The following is a 14,850-nucleotide window of genomic DNA, read 5'->3' as shown; positions in this document are numbered from 1 at the left end:
CTACTTTGTGAACAAGGCATACATGTAACACATTATTTTGTGTTCATATAGGTGTGGTGCCTAGTTTTCCAGAAAACAGCCTGTCATCCAGGCAGCTTTTTAGGAACATTTTCTAATGTTATGTGCAACCAGTAAGATGATAAAGCTTGGTTTCTCTTTAATACCTCTATTAACTACTGGTGCATCTAGGATGTAGATGGTAGGCTTGAACCTCTTCTGCTTTATCACTGTAAAACACTGCAAAGGTAAAATAATGTATTATTTTATTGGATTGATTATAGAATAAGAGGTCCTGAAGTCTTGCCACAGAACTCCACAGGAGAAGCCATTAGGGTGAGAAAAGCATAATGCATTTGCCACTTGTCTCTGTAGCTTCCCAGAGGGGGGGGTTTCATTTCAGGTCCCATGTGCTGGAAGGCTGTGTGGCAGAGCAGTGTCCTCTCAACAGCAGAGCCAGCTCTGTCTGAGCAATGTGTTGTGCCTGGACAGCCCTCACAGGGCTCTTCACCATTGTGCAGAGGGAAGGGGGAACCAGAGGAGGCTGGAAGGCCTTTTCCTGGTCTTAAAATCAAAAGTCAAACATGGTTAGAAGGGAAAAAGGGATTTTACCTTGGTATTTATTTTAAGGATCCTTAGGTGCACTACGTCCAGGTGAAATGCACCTCAATGCACACCCCCACAAAAGATCTGGTATAACATTATAGGTCTTACTAATTAGCATATCTATCAAAGATTCCCCAGTGAGAGGCTTGAATGAGCCCCCCCTCTCCAAGGAGCCTTCCCCTGGATGGTTCTATCTTAGTTTACAGAATGTGTTTTGGAGAGGACCTTGGGGTCTAGGGCACACTGATCCCTAAGTACAAAACTTTTAAAATGTTTAGTCTCTCAGCTTGACAAACAAGTCCAAGAATGTAGGCAAAAAGCACCAGGAATACAGAAGTTGTAAAAAGGTATAACAGGGGTATAAAAGAAAAGGTAAAATTCATCATGGCATCAGAAGGTGAAGGTTGAGTGCTCAGCCCTCCTCTGCATCATCAAGCAGCTGAAATACCCTTGTGATGGCTACAGGAGAGACCCTCCATTGGGCTAGCCACAGGTGTTTGTAATTGAAAGTCTCTCTGCTGCATTTGTATGGCGTTTCTCAAGCTTACTTTGGAAATTGTTCTTACAAGGTTTTGGAGAATCATATCAAGGCTTGGGTTGGAAGGGACCTTAAAGCCCATCCAGTTCCAACCCCCTGCCATGTGCAGGGACACCTTCCACCAGACCAGGTTGCTCAAGGCCCCATCCAGCCTGGTCTTGAACACTTCCAGGGATGGAGCATCCACAGCTTCTCTGGGCCAGCTGTGTCAGTGCCTTGCCACCTGCACAGTAAAGAATTTCTTCCTAACATCTAATCGAAATTTCTTTTCTTTTAGTTTAAAACCCTTGTTCCTTCTTGTCCTATCACTGTGTAAAGAGTTGTTCTCCCTCTCTTTTATAAGACCCCTGTAAGTACTGGAGGGTCACACAGATCTCCACAGAGCCTTCTCTCCTCCAATCTGAACAACTCCTGCTTTCTCAACCTTTCCTCAGGGGCTCCAGCCCTTGGGTACTGGTCATGGCTGTCCTCTGGATCCAATTCAACAGGTCCATGTCTTTCTTCTGCTGAAACCAGGACATCATCACCACTAGTTGTGTAGTCTACGTGGTCCCAAGGCACAGGCACATGGTGAGGTGTTTATTTACACACCTTTAACCAAGAAGCATCTAAGCCTGTGACAAAACTGTCCCTCTGCAGAAATTCTGGGAAGCAGAAACAAAGGGTACCATTTGGAGAAGAAAAGCAAGCTGCTATCCACTTTTGTATTGCAGTAGTGTTTTCAGGAAGTGTTTTGAACACTTTAGTGCAATAAATAAAGGAAATTGAGCTAATAGGTTGCCTTGAACCTCTGTTGTGAAAAGGAAAATAGCAAGCAGATCTCATATTGCAGGAGGCTGAACACGTCAGATGTCAGCCTAACATAATGACATCTCTGCTGTGGGCTGCAACCATCTGAGGCAGTAGTACTTCCTGCAAGGAAAGCAGCATCCAGGGGAACCAGTTCCTCATCTTTCAAGGAATTACACTGCTTAACAGACACATTTGTTTCCCAATGTAATGTTATTGTACAGTTTTCTGTACTGATTATTTTCTCTCTTTAAATTAGGCTTTTATTTTTGTTAGCAATCTGAATTTAATGTCTGTTCTGTGGCTGGGGTAAGAAGTGTACACCTTGCTTTTATAGTGCAGCCTATTCACTTTTCAAGTTTCAGACCAAATGCCAAATGCTCTTGCTGCAGGATTGAAACTCATCTAAATTATTAATAAAATAATTTCAGTGGAAATGAAATTGTCACAATGTAGTTATATAATAATATATGTATATAAGTATTGGAAATAATACATATACCTTTGCAAGCTATATGGTGGAAAATATCTTCCTCCAATTAAAGATATGGGCACGCATGCAAAGATAAGTGACTGGCCCAGCAAAAATCTCTGCTATTTTTCTAGGCAAACAATCCCAACATAACAGTCCAATGGAAAATCATTTGTTAAATAGAACTCAGGTCGCTGTAGCTGCTGGGAGGCTTATGCTGACAAGGATCAAGATCAGTAGTTTATCTACAGTTTGTATTCTAATTTGTATAAATTCCTGAATAATTTTAATGTGATTCAAATGTGTAAGGCAATTAAATGTGACGTTCCACAGCCAGAGAGCACAGTCTGTGCATCTTCAGTAGGTTTAAAATGAGCCCTAAAGCCTTTATAAGACTTGGTGTGTGGGAAGTCTCTAGAATGGCTAGAGGCATGAATTGAATGTACTGTAAATAAACTGTGGCATGAAAACTTTCACTAGTGCCGAGAGAGGAGAGAAAATGCTGATGAATGTCGAAATGATAACATTTGAATGCAGTGGGTAGCTCCTGCCTGACACACATAGGGCTGGAGCAGAGAAAAATTGATTGATTCAGCCAGCACAATGAGGGAGAAGCCTGACTCTGACACCACCATTAAATAGGAAAAATTTTGACAGGCAAGTCAAGCTATGCCATATGTTTTTTTCATCATTGTTATACACTTCTGAGGAGCTGCTGACCTGGTGCCTGCTCTGCAGATGTGGTTCTGCAACATCAGGGGGCACCATGATTTTCTCAGGTCTGCCCTGTGAGCCTTCAGGAAAACAGAATCCTCTCTTGATTTCCAGTCTCTATTTCTTGGACAACAGGCAGCAGACTCAGCAATATTAATGGCAAAGATATCTGTAGTCTGGATCCTGAGGGTCTGGGAGGTTCCCAGGCTTGGTTGCTGTTTCTCCCATATTTTCTGATGAATCTCATTTCATTCTGTTGTCTGTTTTGTGTCGCTGTGCAGTCCTAGGCTAGGATTGTGTACCCCAAGATATGAGATGGAGACATGCCTCTCTCTTGTGTTCTTGCCTTACATTTTACCTCCTCCCACTCTCACCAAGTATTCACAGCTGTCCAGTCCCTTGCACTATTCATGCCACAGATTTCAAAACCTGCCTGGACAGCCCATGGAATCTCCATCACTGATGTAATGAGGAAATGTTGCTGTGTGGATACAGCTATTACTACAGCATCTGTAGAGCAACTGAGAGCCTTAAAGGCATCATCTGAGACTTGTGCTGGTTCAAATGTGATCAAAATCTGACTGTCACCAGCCTCTGAAAGAGTAGCTGAGAGACTGCTAGTTGCTGTCTGCCAGCCATGTTACAGTCATGAGGCTTCTCCCAGGCTCTTGCCAGCTGTGCAGCTCCTGCAGAGAGTGAGTGTGCTCTCCAATGAAGTGGAAAGCCCTTTTTTAGATGGGGGGGTACTTCCTTATCACCTCTTTAGCAGCTGCACCAGTCCAGTCCAGTGCGCTGTCTGAGCAGTCTTGCTTCTCTGAAGTCTTCCCTGTTTTGTTTGTTTGGGTTATTTTTCTCCAGGAAGAGCTATTTCTTTCAACAGCTGTGTGAAACTTTACCCACTCAGCAGGAGAATATCTAGAGCAATTCCTAAGTATCGATGTTCAGCTAGAGTGGATGGCACTAATGGAAGAATGTAGGTGTGGCCAGGGTGGTGCCTTCTTTTGAATAGATTTTTTTGTGTGTGTGGATTGATAAATAGCTCTGGCTTGCGAGTATAAAGATAAACTGCAGAGTGTTGAGAAATATGACACATGCAGTGTCAGTGCCTGTGGAAAAATGAGGTGGAGCCCAGCTGTTCTGTAGTAATTTCCAAATACTGTATGCTGAGGCTTCTGCTCTTTCAGTTTAAGAAGCTTTGCAAGGAGAAAGGCCTAGCAAGGGAAAGGGAGAGCCCAGGGTAATGGACTTTGTTCAAATACTGGTAGTTCAAATAGTCCCCTTCATTTCTCTATACGAGGCATGCATAGGTGTGAGGTGTTGAAGCCCAGGGACTGACCTGTGAATAGGAAATGCTAGATTTCACATTAAAAGGGAAAAAAATACTAAGGATAAGAAACCATAGTATTTGGTAATGGTAGGCAGGTAATGGAATATGCATGGCATATGCAATTATAATCAAGAGACTATTATGTCAAGTACTGTATAATCAAGTAATGAGAGACAATCCATCCTTCATAAGCTTAAAGGATAAAAAGATAGAAGAATTACCCTAACTTTTTATAAGGATAAAATACAAACGTTGGACAAATTACCTATTTGGTAGGGCTTGGGACTTGTGTGTGCATTTTCATGAGTTGAAAGTTAGGGTGTTTGAGTCGGAGCAACACTTTCTCTCTAAACAAAGCAGAAATTTAAAGCTCAAAACAAACTAGTCTTAGAAGTCAGAGACAAGTGGAGTTATGATCTGAAGCAAGAAATCAAGTTTAATTGGTGTCATCTGGAGTGCCAAAAAGTGCATTTCATCTTCATCATCAATAGAGAATGAAAGAAAAGTAAAAGGCAGTCCAAACCTATTTTAAATAAAATACTTGTTCAGGGTCTTTGCAAAGTGTGACTTCACTGGATTTCTTGTGTTCCCACACCTTGGCTTTCTGGGCTCTGAAATCTCAGTACTGAGCTGTTTACTGGCATTCTTTTCAATTAGACCATTTCTCCTTGAGTAGCAAATGTTATTCTGTTAAACTGATTTAATTTCAGGATTGTTTTTCCCTACTGACACAAGTCAGGTTTTTATAGGCAGGATTGACAGCTCTAGCAAAAAACCCCATATCACTGCAGCTTGCAGAACAAGATTTTTTTTTCTCTTTAAAAAGAGGTGGGGGAAAAAGCCAAAATAAGATTGAAAGAAAATGGTATGTGTTTCTGAAAACCTTTTCCTGGGACTTTTCATAATGCTCCCTAAAAATCAGGGGAATACAGTAAGTGCTGTGACTGGAATGTTTTACTGCATTTTGTGCTGACAGAGCAATCATCCTTGCTCTGCCTCCATTCCCTTATCTACCCTTACAGCTTGTCAGGAAAATCCAAGTTGGTTCAAAATAGAAAGGTGCAAGTTCTCAGCTCAGTTACATATTTTCTCTGGCATTCTGTGTATTCTCTGGGCAAAATACGGAAAAAACCCCAGTTTTATTGTAGACAAGCATGACTGTCTTAGAAATAATTTGGCCTTTTAACAGTTTGGATGCACAGATTAATTTCTGAATTTTCTTTCTTCCAGTGTCAGGTCTTTCCTTCCTCACCTTCAGGCTATTGTGGACTCTGTAAGCACAGGTAAGTGGGGATGAATCAGAAAATGATGATTCAGTTCCTGTGCTGAGGCTGAGCTTGAGAACTTGAGCTTTTGTTCTTTATCTGTTTCTCAAGTTATAACATAGGCAAAAGGCCAAGAGCCTTAAAATCTGCTAACACTAAAATAGATAACTCCTTACTATCTCTCTGGGATTAGACATGTCATCTTAGTGTAACTCCCAGGGCTTTGGGGATAAGAGCATTTCCCTCATTTGTGGAGGATAAAGATCGTGAAGTGCTGAAGGCCCATTGAAATAAATTGTCAAATTTGAGTCAAGTGAACATAAGCCTGGATTTATCTCCCTGCCAAAAATAATCCCACCAGATTCAACACTAGTAATTTATCAGTTAGAAGTGCTGTTGCTGTTGTCCCCATCTCCTCAGGTCAGTGGCACAGTGGTTTCTTGAGGTGAGGGGTTCTATGCTGTCTGGACTTTCAGTGTAGGTCTTCCTCCTCATGTCACCCTATGCAACTGGTCTCCAGACCAAGAGGAATTCTATTGTAACAATAAAAGCTCTACTTTAACAAAAAACCTCTTGAGTGGGACCCCACTGAAATTTATAACCCTTATGTGCTGACGATGCTTTTATTCCTTGTGATCTGTTTTGCAGTGTCACATGCGAAGATCTGGAATGGAAAGGACTCTGGCTGACATTGACATTACAAATTTAATGATTCTGGGACTTGGTGCTGTTTCTCTTCTTCTAAATCATAGCGCTGTCATAGCTCATCTGGGTGTAGTAAATACTGCTGAGGCTCTGCAGCTCGTGCATGTCTGCTCTGACTCATAAATTGCAAAGGAAAAATTGAGACGGGTGAATATATTTAAATATTTATTCATTAGAGCTGACTTCAAAGATTAGAATTTTTCTGAATTATCCTGGTTAGAGTATTAGTGTATATGTATCGTGATGGGTGTGTTGTTGAGAAGGCATTTAACTCCCATCAAGGATATTTTCCAACAGTTGCATCTTGTACCCATGCATCTTGTTTTGGCCCTTGCAGATGAAGATGTTCTCCCTACTCTGGGATAGAGTAACATTCTGCAGGGATGACCCTTGCCTCAGCAAGCGGGGGTGGGAGGGGCTTTACCACTCCCCACAGGTGTGGGATATGGGGCCGACAGCATCCTTAAGGAGCTCCCATCTGGCAGAAAGCAAAGTGCCCTTTGCAGCACGGGGGCTGCAGGAGCCTGGGGAAGAGAGACCTCAGGGGCTCTTGGAACAACAGCCTTCCAAAACTTTGCTGCACTGGACATTAAGCTGCTGTCTAAGGTCTTGTGGGGTACGAAAGCAGCAAAACCTTTCATTGCATGAATATTCAAATTATTATTTTTAACTGCAGCTGAACAAACCCTCTCAGTTACTAAAATACAGCAAAAAGAAAATACCAAAGAGAAAATAATGTGAGAGGAGCTGGAATGAATGACAGTCTGGTAAAGAATGACTGAATAGCCAGAGTTGTTTTATAACAATGAAGTTTGTTTTCAAAGACATGGAGGGAAGATTGGGAAAACAATGAAAAGCTTCTGGTAATGTTGATACAAGACCATGTAGACAACATGCCATGACTTAATGCTTACAGATCAGCATGTACAGTCATTAGAAGCCACTCCAATCTCTGTGGTCCTCCCCTTTCCTTGAACTGCACTTTTGTATAGGGGATTTGAACAGCTCATTGTTCATATTAAAATGTTATGGTATTCAGCATTGGAAAGGTGAGGAGGGTGTTCCTTAAAGAGAATAAGAAGCAGTTAGTGTCCTGAGAGGAGTGTCTTCCAAGAAAAAATCGGAGAGGACTACATTTACATAATTTAAGCAATATTTAAGGAGACATATAGTAATGGTCTGTAAAGATTACAAGGTTGCAAACATGAATGGGGGATAAGAATTTTATATGAAAATCCAAAGGATGCCAATTAGTACTTTAAAATTAAACAAGGGGAAATTACTCTAAGTAGCTGCATAATCACGCTATGTGATAGATTATAAAGTGAAAATTCTTTTTAATTAAAAGTGCTGGAAGGGGAAAGGTTCAGTTTGATTAATTTTCTAGTTTGGGTGAAGAAGTTAGAAACTGTTGAGTTGAAAATGACCTATGTTATGGCTTGCCATGGTTTAAACTTAAAAATTTTAGACTTCTAAAAAGCTTAACAAAAGGGACCTGCATTATTCATAATTATTGAGATTATGTACCTTTTTTAAAGCTTAATTTGGAGTAAGAAAACATCTCAAAAATGCATCTGCTTTCCATTTCATAATAGCTTTGGTCTGTTATTCCTGGTGCATTGTACCCCATATCCCTAGTAGTATTTTGGTAGTCTTGTCTGCTTTGATATGTGATTCAATATGCCTCACTCTGATTTCTTTCAGCGCCTTTTGTTTTCCCCCGATCAGTGTTCTGTGTCATCTACATTCTGCTTTCGGTTTTCATTCATTAAAATGACATTTTTCATCTTCTGCTTCACTGCACTGTTGGGGACTTGCCACTTCTTTTACTCACTCTTTCTGTTCTCACTTACAGCAAATGAAATAATTAATCAAATCAAAATTCCTGCCATAGTTACCTACAAACCCTGCATACAGAATTTGATGTCGTTTTTGTGTCAGCATGCAGACACCTTGGCATTCTAATAATGCTTAAGAGAAAATTGCACATTTATGTCCTTGGGAAAAGGTATTTCATAGCAAATTCTCAGCCACTGGAGTGGAGGGGTCTGTGGCACTTTGGCTGAAGATCTGTTGCTTTGCATTTCTGGAGACTCTTGTCATTAAATGAACATAAGAGTAAAGTTTATCAAATCACCTCTACTTGAATGAAAAAGGGAAGCCAGCTGTTCTCTATCAGAAAAGTCCCAGAGAACGTAAGTGCTCTGAGAAACGTGGTGCCAGACAGATCTATTACCCCTTTCATCTGGGTTAAAACTTATTCTCTGCCTTTGTCTCTTTTTAACAAGTTTCAATCTCTTAAAATCTCGGTGACTGTAAGTCTGTACAAACAGACTGTCTGATGGCACAGCAGAGCTCTGTAGGCTGCTTTAAATATCTCCAATGACATACTCTAAAACTCATCATGATTTTTTTGGGTTACTTTCTCCTCGTGTGAAAACTGAAGGCAAGCAAAAAATTAAGACATTAGTACAAATAAAAATTTATTGTGAAAACACCTATCATCATTCTGGCCTTATGCCTCAGATCTCTCTCTGTGGATGTCCCAATAAATCTAAACTGAATGTGACAAAATTAACCCCAAAATTCTGGGACTAAATCCTTTATTATAATCTTTCAAAGTTATTTTTGTTTGGAAAAATTAAACCAAACCATGGTATACCTGTAAATCTGAGAAAATTTTGATGAATTATTAAAAGTGTTTCCCATGCTCATAGGAAATTAGCAAACATATTGTCAGTTTTTCTAATTAAGGAGAAATTTAAATCAACACATTAAAGCTAATAAATTTTATAGTAATTTTGATTGATTCAGTTGAAATACAGGGTAATATATTGTTCTGTAACAGAATTCATTACAGAAAAATGTTACAAGGTTATAGGCTATTTTATAAAAACACCCAGTACTAATTGACTGAAAAGGCTGGTTTTAATCTATGTATTAGCTCACATAAACTGAGAAAAAGAGTCAAGTGAAGCATAGAAGCAGACTTTGAAACTGCAATAGTATGAAAGAATATAATAGAACAGGATATTAAATAATCAGAGATACAGTATCTAGCAGAAATGTAATTCTGTGTAATTGCCAAAATAGCACTTTAAGTCAAATAATGAACAATATTATAAAAGGATTATTCTGACACTGTGTTCCAGTTCATAAATGAGACAATTTACTGTTCTGTAGCTTACATATTTTCTTAGGTGAGATAACAGTTAATTTTCACTTCTTCCATACAAATCCTTGTATTCATTGACCAGAGAAATGAATGCCTTGCCTTAGGGATTGTCTAAATTTTACATACCTGGATGAGTCAACAGTGAGGATTTTTTTATATCTGTTTTCTATCTTCGTGTTTCGAAGGGGAAATAACAGCTCTTCTGGATCTCCAAGTCAATTTACTGCAGGTCACATCCTGCCATAAGAAGCCCTTGGCCTTTGGAAAGCTCATTGTATGTGTTTATTGTCTACTTCATGGAATTATTTGCAGCTTGCCCTACCTCTCACACTCACTGTGAGCAAGTTTGGGAGTGTAAAACCACAAGGCCTGTGACAGCTTTTGTACTGAAATGAGCACCACTTTGGGGCTATCTCATGCCTTACCTGTGTGATATTATTTGCTACTGTTGTTCTCCATGGTGCTGCAATAGACCCTGGAGGAACTGCAGGGACTTGATGCCTGATCAGACAGCACAGCAAGTACTTGCACACATCAATAATGGTAAAATTTTTATATTATCCATGAAGAAAATGGAGGGCAATGGGAGATATTCATACCAAATGCATTGAATCTGTGGCCTCATGATTGAAGGTGCTTATGTGGGAAATGAACAGTTCAGTAGTCCTGGTTCATAGTTAGTTGCCAGGTAACTGCTTTCAGAGAATCAGCAGAAAAAGTATATTTTCTTAATAGCTACTGAATAGATCATTATTTTAGCTTTACAAGGAGCTAGTTTATATTTCCACAGTGATCTTACTGATTACTACCACATATTGCACTAAGCGAGGGCTTCCCCCATACATGAGCTATCGAGATTCAGTATTTTAAGTATAGGATATATGAACATGACATAAAATAATTATTAAATATTTTTTGCTGTGTTCTACCTCTTACCAAGCAGGAATACTGAAGCCAGAAAGAAAATCCACAGGATTTCATCTCTCTACTTTTTGTTTTTCTCCTCCTCTCCTTTTGCTCTCTTCCTTTTCCTCCTGTCCCAGTTGTACTCTCCATTATGGTGAAATGGTGAGAAACAGAAAAGTCAGTGGAGGAAATGCCAAAAGTACAGGTAAAAATACATCTTCTCAGACTCAGGGGTAAAGGCTACAGACAGCCAGACTTTCCTTAGGCTTTAGAAAAATCACTGTTAGAAATACCAAGTACATATGAAGAAAGGGCAACTGTGGAATGTATCAGCCCTAAAGACATAAAAGATTGTGTCAAGTAAGTAAGTAATAGAGGAGGAACTTACATCACTGGTTTTTGAGTAATTTTCCAGAAAATACAGAACCCTCTAGTGAACTCAAGACTGGATAAACATTTTTTTTCCTTTCTTACTTTCAACAGGCTGATGAGAAGTCACCCTCCCACACCCAGAGGCCATGCGCTGTGAACCAGATTTCTCTGGAGCTTACAAAGAAAGACACACTCCTTTAGAAAGCAATCCAGTTCACGAGCTTTAGTCAACTTTTGCTGGACTGATGCCCCTCAGAGCAATTCTGTGTTCTATTGAATTAAGGGAAAAACAACCCCGAAATATATCCACTGGTGTCTTTTATTAAGTTATGCAAAATACAGTATTAATTATGACACTGCATGCATTTTAGACAATATAAATGCAAGCCTACAGAAAATGTGACAAAGAAACCCTCAATTACTTTTGAGGTAGTATACAAGGAAAAATAGGAAAGCAGAAACACAGTGGATTAAAAGAACAAAATATTAGTATCACTTTGTGCATACATTAGTCACTCATAAATACATTTGTATGAAATAACTTAAGATACAATTCCATTCTTCTTAAAAAATATACTTCTTCAAATTCACTATTTTTGTTTTGATTTCACATGACATTTTATGGTATTTTATCAGGTGGGTTTATTTTTTTTTTGTCACTGCCATCATGATTTTACCCTTTTCCTCCAAGAATTTAGGCACAGATGGCCTCATGCACAAAAATAAATAAGAAACCTGCTTGAAGGGAAAAGAATTCTGCTCAAATAGCTTAGGATAGTCTAATAAATACATTTTTGTTTATAAAAATATTTCAGGTTTATAAAAGAGGGGAGGGGACGGTCTCCCATGTGGAAAGGATGTCAAGTGAAAAGTGCTGTATAACGTTTTTGAAGAGATTTTGTTTTAAACATATAGTACCATTATGAATATATATTTTATAATAATCCTGTTTCTTAGAACCTTATTGTTCACTAGAAGTATCAAATGCTCTTTCCTTCCTGTTGTTTGCTGTCTTATTGCCAGCTGGGGAGATGCCTAGTTCAGAAGGGTTCCATATAACTGTGCTTTTGTAAGGCTGTCCTTCCGACTCAGACCAGTGCTCCCAGTCCGCTGAAACTGCTGCTGTTTGCTGTGAATACCCGAATGACTTCCTTGATCCATGGAAGACTGGTGGATTTCTGAAGCCTCCACTGAACTCTGATTGAGGGACTCTGCTGAGCTGTTGGGGCTCACATCCACGTATTCTCTTTTCAATACTGGGCTATTTTCAATGTTTTTGCTACTGCATAACTGGACAGTGATCCTTTCGGTTTTTTGGTCTCTTGATTCCTTTGTTTTGTAAGTGGGCAACTTTTCCTGTTTACAGCTTGTGCTGATGTCAATGTTCAGGCCACTGTCTGTTCTCAGGAAGCAAGAATCCACAAGTCTGCTTTGGCAGATGTCGTCTCCCTCTGAGCAGCTGTCTGCTTTGTAACTAGCATAGATGGGGCTTGTTCGACTGTCCCCCTTCTTGATGGGGCTGCTGTAGTACTGCTCTGAGAAACTGCAGGGTGACAGCCTGCCAGCGTTCCTGTAGGAGTACGCTCCAATGTCCTCCACACTCAGCTGCCTCCATCGCCCTGGCAAGTCTTCTTCTGAAAGGTGGGTGCTCCTGCACTCGTTCCTCATTTTCTGGTTTGCTAAAGCCTGCTGTGGTGTTATGGCTGAGAAATGAAAAGGTTCATTTGCATATGGAGGCAGAGTCCTGGTAAAAGTGGGTGAGTTCTCGTTGTCGTCAGCGAGCTCCATGTGCTGTGCGGGTTTGGGCTTGGCAAACCTGGGGCTCCCCTGATGCTCGTAACCCGCCGGTGACTTCCTCTCAAACAGTTCGTCTCGGTTGCTCATGTAGATCGCTTGCTGGGAGGCTGTCAGAGTGTTGGCTTGGGCATTCTCCTTCTCCTCAGATGTGACGCTGAAGCTGGAGTAGGAGCTGGAGGTTGGCAGAGAGGTAATGTACTCTGGGAAGGCTTCGTGGGAGAAGCTGGAATGGAAACCGTCTTCTTCAACAGTGCTGTCCGTGGAGTTTTGGGACCGCAGGAAGCCCACGTCTTTCACCTGCGTGTCTGCACTTGGCCGCCTCTCCCTCCTCCTCTCCTCGGGGCAGTAAAGGGCCGTGTCACTGCAGTAGATGTCGGACTTGTACTGGGGTCTTTGTCCGACTTTTCCAGCGGAGTCCTGAAAATTGAGATCCCTTGTAGATGGGCTTGACAAGTGTGAGGACAAGCTGTTGGGGTCTGGTTTTTCCAGTACTTTGGCAATGACGCAAGTGGGAATGGTGTCAGTGTAAGAAGTGTGGCACAAGGGGACAGAAAGGCTGCAGCCGTGTTTTTCCAGGTGGATGCTGACTCTTTCCTGAAAGTCAGTTGGCAACTGCAACATAAAGAGATGGCAAGGAGAAAGGAGAAAAGGGCGCACGTTAACAGAGCTGTCAGATGAGTGCTGCTTATGACATTACATAGCTCACTATGCATGGTTCTTTGGCTAATGTGATGGCCACAATCTTTGTGCCTTTCTGGAAATAAATGTAATCAAATGACCTTTGTTTACTTAATATTTGTACATCTTCATCTGCTTTCCCTCATGGATAACATGTGAAACTGAAATGTTTCCTTCCAAATTAATTCAGGTTGGGTAGGAATGATCATAGAATCGCTCAGGTCAGGAAAGGCCTCTACACTCATTGAGTCCAGCCGTTAACCCAGCACTTCCAGGTTTACTTTACTGATGTAAATAAAGTATGTAGTAAACAACAATCTTAAAAAGGCAGGTAGGGAATTACAGCCTACAGCAACACTTTCCAGACTGTGTGCTTGGGTGTGATTTACAGTTGGAGTGTGGGTGTGCAGAGGTCTCTCTGGGGGTGAGGAAGGAGGAGGAAGAGATCAGATCTATTCTGTTCTTCTTTTGCCTTTCCTTGAGCTCATCTTGCCTACAACCCCATGCCAAACTGGCTCCTGCCCTCCAGCATCACATTTGATAAACAGTGCTCTTTGAAGATGCAGTAAAGCTGGCTGACACTTATAGTGTGGTACTGGCTGCTGTGACAGGATTATACCTGTGCTGGGAAGAAGCAAATCAAGCTGGCTTCCTTGCCCCTTCGGTCAGACACTGCTTGTCAGATCAACCATCCATATAAGCCTCAACATGTCCTTCCATGCTGATAGAAATAAGCACTAAGACCTGAACTCATATTGTGATTCCTGTGACAGAGTTAATCAACAAGTCTCTTATGCATCAGAAATCATATAGGGTTTTTTTTAGAAAGTCAGGATCAGGGCTGTGGATGGTGGTTTCACCTGCAATTCTGTCATGTGGACCAGAGGAGAGAGAGCGATGGCACTCCTTGGATGCCTACTCAGGTATCACCAAACATGCTTTCCTGTCAAATTTTATCTGCCTTGCTCACTTCAGATCTCTATCAATGATCAGACAGCAATGTGAGAGAGGTTGCTTCTCAGTATTTCTTGCTGGAAATCAGAAGAATTCATGTTTGGAATAAGTTTTGAGTTTGTGATTGTGATAGCTCCTTTAATATCTGTGTTGATTTATGCCACTTGGGAATTTATCCCTTCAGTGCTTGGCTGAACTCTGATTTACTCAGCACTTTCTTTTTATAACTAGAAACCAAATTCCTCTTCACAAAATCATCAGTGGTTAACCTTATGACCTTAGCAATCTCACTTCCTCCTTAAATTTGTTCCTCTAGAGGAGAGAACACTACAAATAACAGTAATTGCCCCCCTCCCCTTTATTTTTGGCAAAGGAAATTTAAGGTGCCTGCACCTTGTCATGGTCTCACATTGTATAAGATATGGATCTCCTCTTTTAGCTTCATTGGGAAATTTTTAAAGCTGGTTTAATCCTCAAACCTCAGTGTGTTGAAAATAAGGCATGTAGTGAAATGGCATTCTTGTTATTTGTAGTAGTATGAGTGTTTTTTCAATC

General features: G+C 40.7%; 1 protein-coding gene across 10 annotated transcripts in view; it reads right to left on the bottom strand.

Moving 5' to 3' along the window:
- Nucleotides 1-9,559: 9,559 nt before the first annotated feature.
- Nucleotides 9,560-14,850, bottom strand: part of BEGAIN (brain enriched guanylate kinase associated) — a 160,459-nt gene continuing 155,168 nt past the window's right edge. For all 10 annotated transcript variants that reach the window (XM_039553158.1, XM_039553160.1, XM_039553162.1 and 7 more), the window contains one exon: nucleotides 9,560-13,275. In XM_039553158.1, the coding sequence (XP_039409092.1) occupies nucleotides 11,902-13,275 (1,374 nt within the window). In that variant the 3' untranslated portion in view covers nucleotides 9,560-11,901. The remainder of the gene's footprint in view (nucleotides 13,276-14,850) is intronic.

Source organism: Corvus cornix, chromosome 5 (assembly GCF_000738735.6).
Source record: "Corvus cornix cornix isolate S_Up_H32 chromosome 5, ASM73873v5, whole genome shotgun sequence".
Lineage (NCBI taxonomy): Eukaryota > Metazoa > Chordata > Aves > Passeriformes > Corvidae > Corvus > Corvus cornix.
This window is presented reverse-complemented; position numbering and strand designations above follow the sequence as displayed.